Genomic DNA, 16,817 nt, shown 5'->3' with positions numbered 1-16,817 from the left:
TTCCACCCCCCTTCCAGGTTAGGGACACCTTCCACTAGACCAGGTTGCTCCAAGCTGTGTCCAACCTAGCCTCAGATGCTTCCATGGGTGGAAATTAGGAAAGGCTTATGTGGGTGTTGACTTGCACTTCAGGGGAGCTAAATAATCCAGACTCATAGTCAGTGTGTCCAGTTGCTGACAGCTTTTACCCCTAAATGCCTAAATCCATTCCTGTGATGTTGACCTTGGCATTGGAGTGTAAAAAAATATTCTTTCTAGGAGGACAATAATGTGTAGCACTTCATACAGAGGACTAACACCTTCCTCTGCTGCTGGTTGTTACGAGAGAAAAAATGCTGAGCTGTGGAAAGGTCACTGCTCTATTCCTGGAAGTCCTGTAGTCAGCTCATCAGAATTCATGAAATACTATTTTTGTTTAATATTCTCCCTCTTTTTTTTTTCCTCCCCCCTGTTGGGAAACAGTCTCACTACTGAGAATGCCTGAGGGTGGTTTATGTTGCAGAATGAGAAAAACTACCAACAGCAGTGAAGCCACTGTGCCCATCCTGAGGATGAATTGGAGATCATCTCTGAGGAGAATAAACAGAGAATAATCTCTGATGTAAAAACTGACTAAATTTTAGACAAAGCATTTCTTCGTTTTTGAAATCAAGTGATGATTATGAAAACTTAATTTAACTAATGGGGTTAAAACTTGAAAAGATAATTTGTAGGCCTTTAAATTATGCTCTGCAATTATGTTTACTTAGTGGGATATACACTAAGAGCCATCAAAAATGCTTAGTACTTAATAATAAAATTGTTTCTTTTGTCACCAGTGACACATCTTTTTCTCATGCAAAATTTGTGTCAGGAAGGAGGCGGTAAATGGACCAACTCTGTATTTATCAGCTATGCTATTGATTAAAATTAAAATGTCACTTAGCTATTTAATAAGATATCATTTTTTAATGAAGAATAACTTCTGATTCAGAAGAACTCACTAGTTTTTCATAAACATAGAGAACACAAACTGCATCTTTGTATGTTAAAAGTGTGAGGGAAAAGCAACACTTTTGCAAGCAGTTGATGCAGAAAAGAATGCAATCTTTAGGTTGACCAGAAGTATTTTCAAAACTGACAGAAATGCAAAGAATTCTTTTTGCCAAAAAAAATGAAAAGTGTATTTCGAGTGGAACATCTCACTTTCTGATTTATAAAAGAAAATACTCGATCTTTCTGCTTGAAATGGTTTATTATTTAACACGGCTACAATTTTCTTTTGAGTTCTTATAAAGGCAAGAGCCTGGCAACCCTAAAATCTATTTACAATATTATTTACAATCTAAAAAATTCTTCCACCTATCAAAAATGCTTTCATAATTTTTTTAGTTGCATCGTCCAGAGTTGTAGTTCACATTACTTTGAGTTTTTACAGCTATTACAGCTGTACAACAGCAGCAGCAAAAAAGAATTAAGAGAAAGGATGAAAGATACTGTGCCTTGGGAGCTGGGTAGGAGGCAAAGGCCAGACAACCACATGCCCTGTCTCTGTTCAACAGCCTGAAATCAGACAAAACCTTCTACTGGTTTGGAAGAATAGGTATCATATGCATTAACTGGCTTCTGTTTCCTGAGATAAGGCCTGCTGGCAGGGGATACATCCAATATGAGTGTTTTCAGGAAGTCCAGATAGCCAGCATTAGAACCTTTGGGGCACATGCACTCTCTGCAAGGAAACATGCCATGATGAAAAAGAACATAGGATCGCCACTGGGATCTGGTAGGGGAGAGATGTTTCCTAATGTGACTTCTGCAAATTCTCCTATGAGTGAATAGGAAGGAGATTTTCCTAAGGATGGTGGTGGGAACAGTACTGCAACTAGTGGGGAGACCAGGCTCCCTGCTTAAACCATTGACCCGCAGTTTGCCAGAAGGCTGGAAACTGAGAATGCCTTTTGGCTCTGTTCCCACAGCACATTCCTGGAAAGGCTGTCAGCCCAGGGCTTGGGCAGGGGCACTCTTGGCTGCCTTAGGAACTGTCAGGATGGCTGTGACCAGAGTGTGGAGGGGAATGGAGCTGCAATGGGTTGGCTTCCAGTCACTATTAGTGCCCAGTCCTGTTCAGTGTCTGTCCTGCTGATGTGGGCAAGGCCATCAAGGGTACCCTCAGCAGTAAATTTGTGATGACACCAAGGTAGATGGAGTATCTGAAGGGTAGGAGGGCTCTGTTTGGGGGATGATATAGACTGGATGGATGATGTGAAACCAGTGCAATGAAGTTCAAGAAGAATAAGGCCTGGGTTCTGCCCTTGTGTCCGCACAAGGCCCTGCAGTGCCCCAGGCTGAGGGCAGAGGAGCTGGAAGGCTGCCCAGTGGGAAAGGCCCAGGAGCCAACAGTGGCCAGACGTGAGCCGGCATGTGTCCAGTTGGCCAAGGAGGCCAGTAGTCTCCTGGCCCTCTCTGTCAGCACAGTGTGGTCAGCAGGACGAGGGTGGTGACTGTCCCACTGTGCTGGGCACAGAGGAGGCCACACCTCGAGTGCTAAGTGCAGATGTGTGACCCAGTTAAGACGCCATTAGTGTGACATGCTGATGTGCCAGTTCAGGTGCCAATGAGACCATCTACCAAAATTAACAATGGGGATTTTATTTAAAAATGAATGTGGGGTAGGTGAGATGGAAAGAAGGGGAAAACAGAGGGTAAGAGAGAGATGAAGCGGAATACAATCTGAGACACTTGGAACCAGCTGCATCCTGTCAGTCTGTCCTCACGCTGTGCTTCTCCGTTCTGGGGACCCCAGTTGTTTTCTTGGAGGTGTTGGTGTTCCAGGGTCAGCACCTTTCTCCATTCCATTTTGGGGGTATCCAGGGAGGCATTTTCCTATTTTCGATGTGAAAGGAGAATGGGCATGCTTTCCATTGCCTGCAATGCTAAGGCCCAAGGAGCATTTCTCAGCTCCTAATGCAGCCTGAGGGATGCAGCCCTCAATGCAGACTGGGCCTGGAGTCAGCTTCTGTGGGATTCTACAGGGCAGTGCTGTCACCCTTCCTCAGCCAGTTCTCCTTTACCTGGCTGCCTTGCTGCTGGCTTGGGGATAAGGGATTCTGGCTGGCAGCAGGACCTACCTTTGGCAAGTGGTGCCCTATGGGTGAGCAGTCATCTCCTAGGAATCCTCCTGCTGCTGGCCCCGGGCTCACTCCTCCGGCTGTCCCCTGAGGCAGCTGAAGGAGAAAAGCCGGCGCAGAGCCCGTCGGGCCCTGTTGGCCATGGAGCGCCATGGCCGTGGGGCCACGGGCTGCGGGACTGTGGCTGTGCCAGCAGTGGAAGCAGGGACCTGGTGTACCAGGGGCTGGGAAGGCACCAGGCAAGCCCCTGCCAGCACACCAGCCCCACAGGGCTTTTTCTGATGAGGGGCAGCCTGGGCACAGCCAGCCTCCATGCCTGCAGCATGGGCCTCCTCCACGGTGTCAGCAGGCGAGGCACAAACCACAAATATCTCTGAGTCTTCCAAGAGTGCCATGGGGAAAGGCTCACTGTGCCCCTCCTCACAGGGATCGCTGTCCAGGTGAGAAGCTGCTGGCTCTGCTCCCTCCTCTTGCAGTGAGAGGGACAACTCGCTCTCTGGCTCACTGTCCCCCTCTCCTGCACTGTCTCTATCAAGGAGCTCTTCTTCCTCCCACTTTGCCATCAGCTGGTCTAGCCGAGTGTCCCTGGACGGCACATCCTTGTTGTTAAAGAGAGACCACGTCTCTTCAAACAGGTCAGGAGGGATGAGCTGTGCATAGCTTTCGGTCTCTCCTGTACAGTCTTTGGTCCAGCTGCAAAGTCTGTGCTGGACCCAGGGACTTTCTGCATCAAGGGAGGAGAGGATGTCTTTTTCCAACTTCTCCAGCTCCCCTGCCTTGATTTTCAGATGATCAGAATCATCTTCAGGCCCCATGTACATCAGCTTGCCATGTATGGTTTGCTCTGGCAGCTGATGAGTTCCCCTCTCCTCACAGGAACTTTGAGATGAGGGAGAAGCTGAGAAGCATGAGGTTTCCTCAGCCTCTGACATGGGGAAAAAGTCACTCTGCCCCTTGTCCCAGGGATCTTTGTCCAGGTCCGAAATTGCTGCCTCTGAGTCTTCCTCACTGAGTGGAAGAAGCGATGCACCCTGTAGGTCACTGTCCCTGTCTCCTGGAGCCTCGCTTTCTGGGAGTTCTGTCTCCTCCCACTTGTCCTCTGGCTCTTCTGGAGAAGTCTCCCAGCCCTGTGAGTTGTCAGAGACAGACTGCTGCTCTGGCAGCCAGGCAGGAGACAGGAGCTCAGAGGAGTTTCCAGTGTCTGTGCTGGAGTCACTGTTGAAGCCAGGAGCTCTGTGCATCACCTGGGTCTCTGCATCTGCCTCTTGGCAGAGACTTGACTGCTCCTGAGTGCAGGTGGACTTGGTGAACCTTTCTCCAAACAGGTACAGGGCAAGGCCTCTATATGAGTCTCCACAGGTGTTGCCACCGTGCTCTTCCTGCACCTCAGGGAGCTCCTCCATCTTGGTGTAGTCCAGGTGGTTCCAGTCAGGCTGGGTCCCTGTGCAGAGCAGCATGCCACCTGCCCGTTGCAGGGGTGGCAGGCGATGGCCCTGCCTTGCTGGTGACTCTCTCCAGAGCCTTTCAGATGAGCTGTCTGGGGAAGGTGTATCCCTAGCTCCATAAGTAGCCATAGTGCCCCATGGAGAAGGTGGCACTAGGTCTTGGTGGCTGCTGCCAACAGGGCCTGTGCACCATGCTCTGCCTCTGGGAGAAGACCCAGAGGCTGCTGGGGCTGCTGGCAGAGGGGGCAGCTTCATCCATGCCGAGGCTGTTCTTGGCATTTCAGGGCTGAAGTGGCACGGAGGTGTCACTGACAATGGAGGGCCATGGAGAGGTGGCAAGTCTGATACGGACAGTCTTTTTGGCCGTGTGACTGTGCCACTGAGGGGCACTGAGTGCCCACCCTCCAGGCTGTCCTCCTGTATTCCATGTCCTGTGGGTTTCCATGAAATGTCCTGTCTAGGGATGAGTCTGTCCCAGTGTAGGGGCGTGACGGTCACCCATGTGACCTCCACAGCTGCCTGTGGCAGTTTCTGGGGCACCTACGGGAAGCAGGTGAAGGCGTGAGATGGAGGTGGCTGGGCAGGTACACTGTCCCTCCTCATTCTAGCAAGCCCAGCTCTGGTCCAAAGGGAGGTTCTGGCCATGGCAGCCATGCCAGCCTGGGTTCCCAGCTGTGCTCGCTGTCTCTGGGCCATTCCCTCACCCAGGCCATCCTGGCACCGGCTCCTCCCCAGAGCAAGGCCTGGAGCCAGGCCTGGCTGCTGCTCTCTGCCCCCAGCCCTCCCCCAGGTCCCACTGCACCCTTTCCCTCCATTCCCGTCCCTCACCTGTCGCCGCTTGGACAGCAGCGGCTGCCCCTCACGGGACTGGCTGTGGGCGTTTGCCTCGTGTCTCTTTGACATCTTAGAAGTGCTGTGACAAACACTGGCCAAGGGCACCTGGGAAAGCTGCTTCCTCCTGAGGAGCTGCTGCCTCGTGAGAGAGCTGCTGCCTCCTCAGAGAACTGCTCTCCTGAGAGTGACAACATGAGGGGTTTGGCCCTACAAGAGCCCTCTGTGTCATGGAATGGGTCTGTGTCACAATGGCCTCTGGGCACGATGTAACTGCAGGTCACAAAGGCCTGGTGGGCACTGCCACCACTTGTCATGTAGAGACATGGCATCCTTGGTCACAAAGTTCTACTTTAGGCCTTTGCCCCTTGACTTTTTCTATGCTTTTTCCTCTCCCAATTACCTGCCACTCTCCCTTTTCCCACCTTGGATGTTCCTCTCCTAAATATCCCCAAAGATGCCCTTTGTTCTGCCAAGCTGCTTTTCCCACCCAGCCCACCATGTGTCTCACTCCTTAGCTCCCACCTAATGGAGAAAGACAAATCAGTAAGGCAAAAATCAATTAGCACTTCACCTCACCACTACTGTAAAAAACAATTTAAAAGTGTTCATTTAAAAAGATTAGCAACAAAGGACGGCCAAATATTCATTCTTTATTGGATATGTGATGGGTATATGGTTATGAAGGATGAGGAAATGGCTGAGCTACTGAAGGCCTTCTTTGCCTCAGCCTTCAACAGGCAGATCCATTCTCCAGAGGACAAGCAGTCCCCTGAGCTGGCAGACAGTGTCCAGGAGCAGACCAGACCCCCTGCAGTTCTTGCGGAAATCATTAGTGATCTGCAGAGCCACTGAGACACTGTTAAAGTCTGTGGAGCCGGCTGGGAGCACCCCAAGGGTGCTCAGGGAGCTGGCAAAAGAGCTCACTAAGCTACTCCCATCCTGTATTATCAGTCCTGGAGTGTAATGATGTCTCACATGGCTGGAGGTAGTTGTGTGACATCCACGCTCATAAGGGCAGCAGGGACGATGCGGGAAGCTGCAGGTCTGTCAGCCCGACCTCAGGGCTCAGCAAGGTTCTGGAGCAGATCATCGTGAGGGGCATCACACGGCCCAGAGAGGACAGCTAAGGGACCAAACCCAGCCAGTGTGAGTTTAGGAAAGGCAGGTCCTGCCTGCAAAATATGATGTCCTTTGAGGAGCATGTGACCCTCCTCAGGGCTGAGTGAGAAGCGGGGGATGGTCTCTCTGGACTTGAGCAAAGCCTTTGACTCCCTCTCCCACAGCACAGTCCTGCAAAAGCCATCAGCCCAGAGCTTTGGCAGGGGCAGCCTTGGCAGACTTAACTGTCTGGATGGCTAACTCCAGACAATGGCTGGGAATGGAGCTGCAACGAGTTGACTTTCGGTCACTAGCAGTGTCCTCTGTGCCCTGTCCAGTTCAGATTCCCAATAAGGCCCTGCAGTGCCCCAGGGTGGGAGCAGAGTGGCGGGAAAGTGCCCAGTGTAAAAGTCCCTGTGGTTGTTGGTTGACATAGGCCGAATGTGAGTCAGCATATGTCCAGGTGGGCAAGGAGCAGGGTGGCCTCCTGGCCTTCTGTGTCTACACTAGTGTGGCCAGCAGGACAAGGGACATGATTGTCCCTCTGTGCTGGGCACTGGGGAGGCCACACATTGTATTCTGTGTCCAGTTCTGGGCCCCTAAATTCAGCAAGGACATTGAAGTTCTGGAACAGTTCCAGAGAAGGGAACTGAGATAGTGAAAATTTGGAGCCCAACTCCTGTGAACACTGAAGGTGCTGGTGTTGTTCATCTTGGAGAAAGGGAGGCTCAGGGGAGATTTTATCGGAGGCTCTGTAACTGGCTAAGTGGGGTTTAGTCTCTTCTCCCAGAAAGCTGGTAATAGGACAAGAGGACATAATCTCAAAATGTGTCAGGGAGGTTTATTTTGGATACTACAAACAATTTCTTCACAGAAGGGATAATTAGATACTGGAATGGGCTGCCCATGGAAGTGGTGGAGTCACTGTCCCTGGAGACATTTAAGAAAAGACTGGATGTGTCACTCAGTGCCATGGTTTACTTGACATGGTGGTGTTCAGTCAAGGGCTGGACTTCATTATCTCAGAGGTCTTTTCCAGCCCAATTGATTCTGTGATTGTTTTAAGTCCCTTTACATTCCTCTTTTTGGCAGACCCTGCGGCCCTGTGTGTGATGGGTGATGACATGGCACCTGCTGAGCCCTTTGTGGAGCCCTTAGTTTGCACATCATAGAACCACAGAGTGTTTTGGGTTGAAGGGATGGACCTCAAAGATCATCTACTTACAACTGCCCACTCAGCATAGGCAGGGATGCCACCCACTAGGTGAGGTTGCTCCAAAACCTACCCAGCTTGCCTTGAACACTTCCAGGGGGTGGGCATCCACAGCTTCTCAGGGCAACCCATTCCAGTGCTTCACCACCCTCACAGTAAAGAATTTCTTCCTAACATCTAATCTAAATCTTTCCTCTTTTAGTTTAAAAATGTTCCCCCTTGTCCTATAACTATCTGATCCCTTTACTGTGGTTATCTAGTCTCATCACTGTGGTTCTGACTCTTTAGGGAGAGCCCCCATCTCTAGAGACTTTAAGGAGACTTATCCAAGAGGAGTTATCCAAACAGCTAGATGGTAAGTAATCAGTACCAGGAAGCCAGAAGATGGATCTGAGAGTATGAAACATGCTTTCCAGAGCTGTCCTGGCACCTTAACCTCTCCTGCTTAAGGAAGATAAAATTGCCGCAAGCTTGCTTGGGAGATGTGTGAAATGAAATGTGCTTTATGGTTCCCCAGGCTTTGATTTTCCCAGCAATAGCACAGAAAGTAATCAGAGTAGATCATAAACTTTCTTTTGAGGTCTCAACTGGAGAAGAAATGTTCATGATTTTTGCTTATGACTTTTGATGCTCATCAGTATAAGAAGAGGGGCTGGAGGGGATATGGGCTACTGTTTCTCTCAAAGTATGAGAATTGCAGACCACTACTGATCCCATTGACAGTGAGATGCAGAGCTGTAGTCCTTCTCACACAGCTCTTGATGCAGCTGACAGACAGCTGCAGGCATTTTGTTCTGCGCTAAAGATCACAGGTAAACAGGGTGATCATTTCACAGATTTTATTTACACAGTCTCAGTCTTCACTGTCCACACCAGTCTGAAAGCATTTAAGATCAATGAAGAGAAGAAAGAACACTCTTCTCTCTCTATTCTGTAGAATGTTTATGTGATGCTAAGTGTTTTATGAGCTCTCAAGTTTGCTGTCATGGTGTAACCCCAGCCAGCAGCCAAGGCCCACACACCACTCACTCACTCCCCACTAGCCAGATCAGGGAGAGAATCAGAAGAGTAAAAGCTGGAAAACTCATTGGTCGAAATAAAGACAGTTTAATAGGTACAGCAAAAGCTGCACCCAGAAGCAAAACAAAGCAAGGAATTAAGTCCCTGCTTCCCATGGGCAGGCAGGTGTTCTGCCATCTCCAGGAGAGCAGGGCCCCATCACAGGTAATGGTTACTTGGGAAGACAAACACCATCACTGCAAATGTCCCTCCCTTCCTTCCCTCACTTTGTACACTGAGCTTGATGTCACATGGTCTGGAATTCCCCTTTGGTCAGTCTGGGTCTCCTGTTCTGGCTGTGTGTCTTCCCAACACCCAAATTTCCTCCCCAACGTGGCTGTACAAAGAGCAGAAAATGCCTTGGCTCTGTGTGGGCCCTGCTCGGCAATAACAAAAACATGTCTGTACTATCAGCACAAATCCAAAACTGACCCCCATTCCAGCCACCATGAAGAAAATTAACTCCACCCCAGCCAAAACCATCATGATTGTTCAGGGTCTTAGCACTGAAATGGCAGGCAGTGTGTGCTTGTCTGGAACAGCCTGGAACAAGACCAGCCATGTAGCATCTCTGCATCACAGAAGCAGTAGGAAAAGGCTCTCATTTTCAGAGCACGAGTGGTCCCAGTTTAACAGGGATCCACCATCTGCACAACTAAAAGAAGAGACATTTCAGATACTTGGAGGACAAGGTGCAGAGGATGAGAGAAATGTTTATGATAAAGTATGGAATTTAGGAGAAATTCAAGGCTACCAAGAAAAGAGATTTAAATAAATTAGAGAGGATCAGAGAGTCACAGCCATGGATTATGGAGGGACAAAAAAATGGGTGGCCGTGGAAAATTGATCTATGACAGTACTTGGGACTTTACTGGGCCCCTGGTTCTGGTTTTCACTTGGAGCATAGTCCTTCCAGTCTAACAAACCCATTACCCTCTCTTCACAGCAAAGTTACCCTACATCCTGGCTCAGATACAGCCTGCACAGGTAAAAGCATCCCATGGCAGACCAGGACCTCCTGGTCCCCCTGGGAAGGAAGGACTCCCAGGAAGAACTGGCCCTCCAGGAGAGCCTGGTCGGCCTGGACAGACTGGGTCTGAAGGGCCACCTGGACCAATTGGTCCCAAAGGTAAGTGAAACTTGGTGTGTTGGGGCAGGCCAATAAAAGGATGTATCCACTGGACTTTGGCATCCACCTTTCCTTTTAGTAGCTTATAAATTGTCCTCAAAATGCAGGTGTTTGAAGCGACCTCAGTCTCTTGAACCAGAGGTGTTGAATATGACCAGAAATTGTTGGTATGTTGCACCTCTGGCCAGAACTAGAGTGGGACAAGTCTTCATTTTCACTTAATGTCCTCTCTCAGAGGATTGGCCACAATTAGGAACTGTTTTTACCAAATAAATTAGCTTCAATGTGGATGGAAGACCTATACTAGTACTTAGTTCTGTAGACCACATTCATCAGTTCATATTTTTTCTTTCCCTCTCTACAGGAGAAAGAGGAGCAAAGGGTGAAAAAGGAGACACTGGCATTGGCCAGCGAGGGGAAATGGGTCCCCCAGGAATTCCAGGTGTGTTATTCAGAACATCCCACAAAACACATCACTTAGAACCACTGCCAGGACACAGGTCTCTGCTGTACTAGAGAGATGATCAGGATGACATAAAAACAACAGACACAATTTCTGCAGGATGTTGCCCAAAGGGAAGAACTGTATCATTAACATCATCTCTGGCCACCTTTATTTCCTCAGCCTGATGAATGAGTACAATGAACCATCTCAGTTACAGCTAAGTTAACTGACCTTTGGGTCAAATCCAAAGTGAAGCTTTAATTATTAGATGCACTGTGAAGTGATTTCTCTGTCCTTGGCAGAGTCTTCCTGTGACCAAGCTGAACCCAGAGGTTCAGGCAGCTTCAGATGTTCTGAAAGGTCATATTGAACACCTGTGCCTTGGGGATACAGCTTCTGCTTTACTATTACTGTAAAGCAGCAGCAAATACAGTTTGTCTGCAGTCTGAAATTAGGCACCATTGATAAGTTTTGCCTTCACTGCTTTCTTGGGAAAGGAGCTATAGGAAGCCCTCCTAACTCCATTGTCTGCATCTGGCAGACTGGTCTTGCATTGCCTTCAAATAACAATGTGCCCACTATGCTCTGCACCAGTGAATTATCTCCCCAGGCTGGCTCTTGCCTCCACTTTGCCATTCTCACCTCCTCTCTGTGAGGACTGTATGTCTTTAGTTGTCTCGTGCATCTCCATGATGTCAGCATGGAAGAAGAGCAGCCATATCAGAGCTGAGCATCCCAAGGTCACCATAGGGAGTGGAAATCTTTTTTTCAGAGGAGACACTCTGATTGTATCCTTGAGATACATCCTAGCCAAATCCAAACCTATGGAAGCTGCTGTCTGCATCCCAGTTTGGCAGCAAAACCATCTCCTGTGACGTTACACTGCTGAGTACTGCACACTGGGCGTGTCACCAGGGCACTCACTAGGGCATTCTGTTTCTCTTTCAGGCCTCCCAGGGGAGCCTGGTTATGCCAAAGATGGGATGCCAGGGCCTCCTGGCCCTCAAGGTGAAGCTGGTGTGCCGGGCCTGGCAGGTCCCCAGGGGCCCCCGGGAGCCAATGGACAGTGTGACCCCTCTCAGTGCGCTTACTATGCAAGCCTGGCTGCCCGGCCCTCCAATGTCAAAGGGCCATAGAGTGCAGAGAGCACCCCCAGACTTGTTTTGAAAACTTGAATTCCTCACACCTGCCAAGAGCTCTCCAGTGTCTTCAGCTGCGTTTCTTTCGCAGGAGGCCTTCTAAAGCCAACAAATGCTGCCGGTCGGTCAGATTATTTTTATGAATTATAATAATAATTATTATTATTATCTTTGATGTGATATGTGAACTTATTTTTTTGTTTGTTTTCTTTAACATCAGGGCATATTAAAATGCTAAAAATAAGTGGGGTTTTTCCTCTTTTGAAAAGCATATAATAGCAATGTGTTGTGTGACTGTTTATACAAAACCATTCCAATGCCAAATTTTTTATCTGTTATCTGATTAATTTTTTCCAAAGCTTTATCCCTCACCCTTTCAGCTCAAATCAAATCCTTCAGCCTGGAGCATTAACTGTGACACACAGGCACAGGATTGTTGGTGCTATTTGCCATCTGCATGGCAGGGAGGAAGATAAAGTCATACCAAAGCTGGAAAAGGTGTCTCCAGTGCATCCAACTCCCAGTGGACAATTTTGAACAGCTAGTGTGTGCTTTCCAGAAGATCCCTGTTAAATTTAATATTCTTCTGCTGATAAATGAATCAATATTCTATAGGAGCTACTTTTTCATGGAGTCATGTGGGATTTCATTGTAAAGGCCTGAAAGGATGCACAGAAGATCTCAACCTCTCTGTACTGGAGAGTTTTTTTCCAAGAAGTGGAGCTTACTTACCTCTGTCAGGGAGATGCATTTGCAAGGTTATCCTCTGTCAGGTTAAGGATGCCAAATCCCCTGTGCAATGTCAGCACATGCACAGCTCCCTACCACTGCTTCACCCAAAAATCAGCCAGAGCAGCATAGAAAGCCCCCTGGTGTTAAAAACTCAGGAAGCCAACTGTGACCCAATTAACTGTTTTGGTTGATCCATTATGACCATAACTTGGCAAGTGGTGTTACTTAGAGGGCTGGTGCATAGTGCAGCCTGGTCTAGGAGGATGTTCATCTTTGATGAAAGGATCAGAAGAAATGTTCATAAACATGGGGGAAATTGTGTTTGATGGTGACAGCAACAAGCCAGACAGTGGCCATTTCTCCCTATCAGCTAATTGCCAAAATCAACCTGAGAATGCAAAGACAAAGTAAAAAGGGTATGGAGTCTTAAAAGACCTTCACAATAGGTCATTAGTGAGCTTAACCCTCTGACCAAGCCATGCCCACCCACCAAGTGCAGATCTGAGAAGTGATCAGGCCTCAGATACGTGCCAGCCAGCAAAGCAGCTCTGTTTTCAAACCTCTTCTGCACAAAGCAGTTTGTAGTGAGAGATGGGAGTAATGGACCTGACACAGGCACTAAGTGCTGAATGTGTTTGGGAATCCGGTCTGCTCTTCTGGAGACAGAAAACAGGCACCCTGCCCTGCTAGCACATTCTCCATATGGCATGGTGCTTCCAAACTGGGCAGCCCAAGCAGAAGCCACAGCTGTTGATAACCAGCCCAGAATCATACCCTGAGGCTAAAGCGCTGAGATAAGCTTTTGCCAGTCTTGGAGTATTTTCTCACCCAGTAGCAGATAAAATTTGCCTCTGCTTTACTGAAAAATGAAATTAAATAACAAGTACAAATGCCAGGGTTAAACAAAGTCTTTACTGTGTAGCTCATAATGGTGCTATTTTTGCTATTTCCTATGCAAATAAACTCTTTGATTTGATTTTACTGTGTTTCTTGCTATGGAAAGACCAATTAAAGTGAAAATACCATGAAGTGAAAACCTTACCACTTTTAAGTAACTTTCAATGATATATGTGTTACTGTAGTGCATCTTGGGTTAGCTTGCTGGATTTTAGTATTAAGCAAACATGCTGATCACATGTTTGACAGAAGCATTTTTCTTCGTTCAGGCTGACATTTCCTCCCTCCAGTGGTGAGGCAAAACAGGATCCTTTTTTGAGAGCACCTCCTAACATGGGAAGAGACATTGTTTTGGGTAAATGTGGTGGTAATGAACAAGCGTTATGGAGGTCAAACATGTTAACTGAGCCATGCAAATGTGACATTTAATTCCTGTCATGATGGTGACCCCTCCATCTCCACAGGCTCTCATCATCTGTGTCTGATGTGCCATGCAGGTCACAGAATTCAGTACATTCTAGTGCATCATGAGAAGAGAATCTACATAATGATGTTCTGTTAAACAAATTTCAGGGTCTTTAACTCCTGTGAGGTCATAGAATCACAGAATAATTTGGGTTGGAAGGGAACTCTAAGGGTCATCTAGTGCAATCCACAGTAGGTGAGATGGTGCAGTGGCACCCACTTGAAAGAGATGAAAGAGTTGTTTTATAACCTCTTTCATTTGAACTTCTGTGGGAGCCATTTCCAAGAGTCAGTATTGGGAACATAAGGGAAGCACTTGCATCTTTAATAGCAACTGAAAAATCTGCATGAGCTAGACACAGACTACATCTCTGAGCATTTTCCACCCATAAAAGGGGACACAGCCTAATTCCCTGTGTTTCAGCATATTCCCTAGCATATGGCTATCTGCTCAGTCTGTTCCCAGAGACATCCCAGACTGTCTCTGTGCCCTGAATTCAGTGGGTGCCATTTCCCTGCTTTTTCTTAAACCTTGTTTTCTCTCCAGCCAGTTAAATGACATTTACCAGGCAGAATCTGTTGTTAGTGAGCAGAGTACATGAGCTGCAGACCCAGATCAAGACCCATGTTTGTACTCATCCAGATTTTACTCATCAAAGGGAGGTTTCTGTAGCTGCCACCTCTTAGAGAAACAAGCCCTACAAGAATGTGCCTAAAAGGACACCTGAAATAACAGGTAAGAAAGGAGGGTGTATTTGGAGGATTTCAAGAACTGTCACAGTTTTTGCTTCAGTCTGTTTGTGTGTATTTTCAGTCTTTGTAAAAGTGGCCTGAGATTACTTTGCAAAGTAGGTCTGCCATCTGGGAAGCCAGTAAACCTAAAAGTACAGCCCTGGGCATGGTCAGAAGCTGCTCTCCAAAAAATGCAGGTGCCTCTGTGCCTGAGCAGGTGACTATGAGTGTATTGTCTGTCCAGCACTGTGCCAGGTGAACACACAGCCAGGAGGTGGCAGGCAGGACAGGGACAGTGCTGGTGGCTCTCTCCTAACCAGCCCTGAGTAAGGCAAAGTTGTGGCTTTGGCATCTCAGTGTTCCTGTGTCTGCAGCCAAGTGTGTGGTAAATCACCATTCTGTTCTGAGTCTGAGGTTTAAACCAGGGAATAGACTGATTTTTCGGCTGGATTTTGTTTTGTCCCTGTGGCAATATATTGCTAAAATTGCATTAGAGAGCAAGACAATATATTATTCCGATTTTTAAAAGGAACACATGGGATTTATGGCACCACTGTCAGTTGCTCTTTTTTTTTCCCTTTTTAAAAAATCATTTGTAAATTACAGTAATTATAGCAAACAAACCATTATTTCATTCAATTATTTGCCTGTCAAATAAACAAATTACAAAGACAAAACAAAGCAACAGGATAATTAGGGGAAAATATTTTTTTTTGTGTTAAATTATTTAACAATTTCTAAACAGTTTTGAATTAGCTGCTTTTTGGAAGCTGTGTCAAATGCCTGTGGGCTTTTTCTTCTTTCCATAGAGACAATAAAAATACTGTGTCAGCTAAGCCCAAACTCTGTGCTCTGACCACAGAAGTGGTTAGGAGATGAACACAGATTTTACATTCTGAGAAATTATTTTAAAACAAAGTTTAAAAATTATATTAAAAAAAAGTTTGTTCAGCCTTTTAATGTGGAAAATGGCCAAGCTCTGCCTGTTAAAGATTTCATTTGACAGCTTCTGGAGCAGGACTGGTGCATAGGAATGGCTGCGTGTCACCAAACACAATACATGGGGCCAGAGACACTGCCAGGGACTGGCAGGTGTGATGTAGGACCTAGAGGAGCCTTCCCAGAGCTTCAGTGGGTGACCCCAGGGGAGAGAGAGCACATCAAATAATGTAAAATGTCTGTGTCTGGGTGCCTCAATTCCATGCTCAGTCTCTCACAGTGAGATTCAGAGTCACAGAACATAGAACCATAAAATATCCATAGTTTGAAGGGACCCATGAGGATCATCCAAGTCCAGCTCCTTGACTTTAAGGAGTCAAGCTGTGGTTTGACCTGCATTTTTGTAGCTCCAGTGAGAGCTGTAGAACGTGGAGATCCATTCAGTTTATCCTGAAGTATTCAGCTGCAGCACTCTGAACCATGTTATCTACATTAACTATATCTCCATGGAAAAGCGATCTTCTGGGAGCTGTCTTTATCTTCCACTCTCAATAACTCACATAACCCCGGAGCTGGTGTGGGGATATTCATGTTACAGGTGATGGCATGTTGGGTGCTCTGTGACCAGCAGCCAGGCTGCTCAGGGGGAGAGGAGCAAGGCAATGGCAGGAACTTGTACAGTCCTTAGGCAATGAAAACTTCCTTAAAATTACTGCACTCACTCAACAGTTACAACATAGACTGAAAATAAATCTACTTTCAGCCTCTGTGAGCTGGAGCCCCCTGCTGAGGAGGGTTAAGGTTGCTTCTCCATGGCATGGCAGGAAGAGCAGCATAAGGATGAAGGCAGTCTGGAGTTGAGGGCAGGCTCCTGCCCCAGTCTGCAGCCCCGTGCAGGGGTGAGGATCCATCAGAAACCACCAAGAGTCCTCCTTGCTGCTGCTTCTGCAGAACTGCTGGAGGAAGAATCTCTTCATCAGCCTCCCAGTTGCCTCCTATGTACTAAATTTAGTAGCTGAGGCCTTTAGGGCAATATGGGTCCATCAGGGTTTGGATTTTTCTTTCAAAACCTTTGTAAATGGTAAAATTTAGAGCTTAAGAAAAAGCCTGCTTAATTTTGTTGATTTGGTTTAAACCTGGAAGTCACATACATGGTAGATACTGACTTGTGAAATGGGAACTACTTAGAAAAGTGTGAAGATGTGATGAAGAGGAGACTGTTTTTGGGAATTGCTTTACAAAGCAGATTTTTGTTGTAAGGGTTAACATCTGAATACCTTGCAGGACTTGGCTCCACAATATTGATGCTGGCAGCATTGTTGTTGAAGTTTGTCTGAACTGAGAATGAGACCATCCTTCTGGGTCTCTAGGGGATGATGTGTTGAAAATGCAGGCTTTCTTGCTACTTTACATTTTGTGACATTAGTTTTATATAGAAAGCATAAGGGGACAATTAGGTACATTAATCATACTCCAAACATCCCTATCAGCATCAGGAAGATGGATGTCCTGCAAGGAGAAGAGCCTGCCACCTTCATAAAGGAAAGCATGAGTTCAAACTCCAGGTTTGAAAAAATGCAGCA

General features: G+C 47.2%; 1 protein-coding gene across 1 annotated transcript in view; it reads left to right on the top strand.

Annotated features, from left to right (window-relative positions):
• Positions 1-11,713, top strand: part of COL22A1 (collagen type XXII alpha 1 chain) — a 228,500-nt gene extending 216,787 nt beyond the window's left edge. The window contains exons 62-65 of the mRNA XM_026790395.2: positions 7,986-8,052; positions 9,703-9,885; positions 10,250-10,327; positions 11,279-11,713. Of these exons, the coding sequence (XP_026646196.2) occupies positions 7,986-8,052; positions 9,703-9,885; positions 10,250-10,327; positions 11,279-11,466 (516 nt within the window). The 3' untranslated portion in view covers positions 11,467-11,713. The remainder of the gene's footprint in view (positions 1-7,985; positions 8,053-9,702; positions 9,886-10,249; positions 10,328-11,278) is intronic.
• The last annotated feature ends 5,104 nt before the right edge of the window (positions 11,714-16,817 follow it).

Source organism: Zonotrichia albicollis, chromosome 1 (genome assembly GCF_047830755.1).
Source record: "Zonotrichia albicollis isolate bZonAlb1 chromosome 1, bZonAlb1.hap1, whole genome shotgun sequence".
Classification (NCBI taxonomy): domain Eukaryota; kingdom Metazoa; phylum Chordata; class Aves; order Passeriformes; family Passerellidae; genus Zonotrichia; species Zonotrichia albicollis.
Note: the sequence above shows the minus strand (reverse complement) of the source record. Positions and strands in the feature narration are given on the sequence as shown.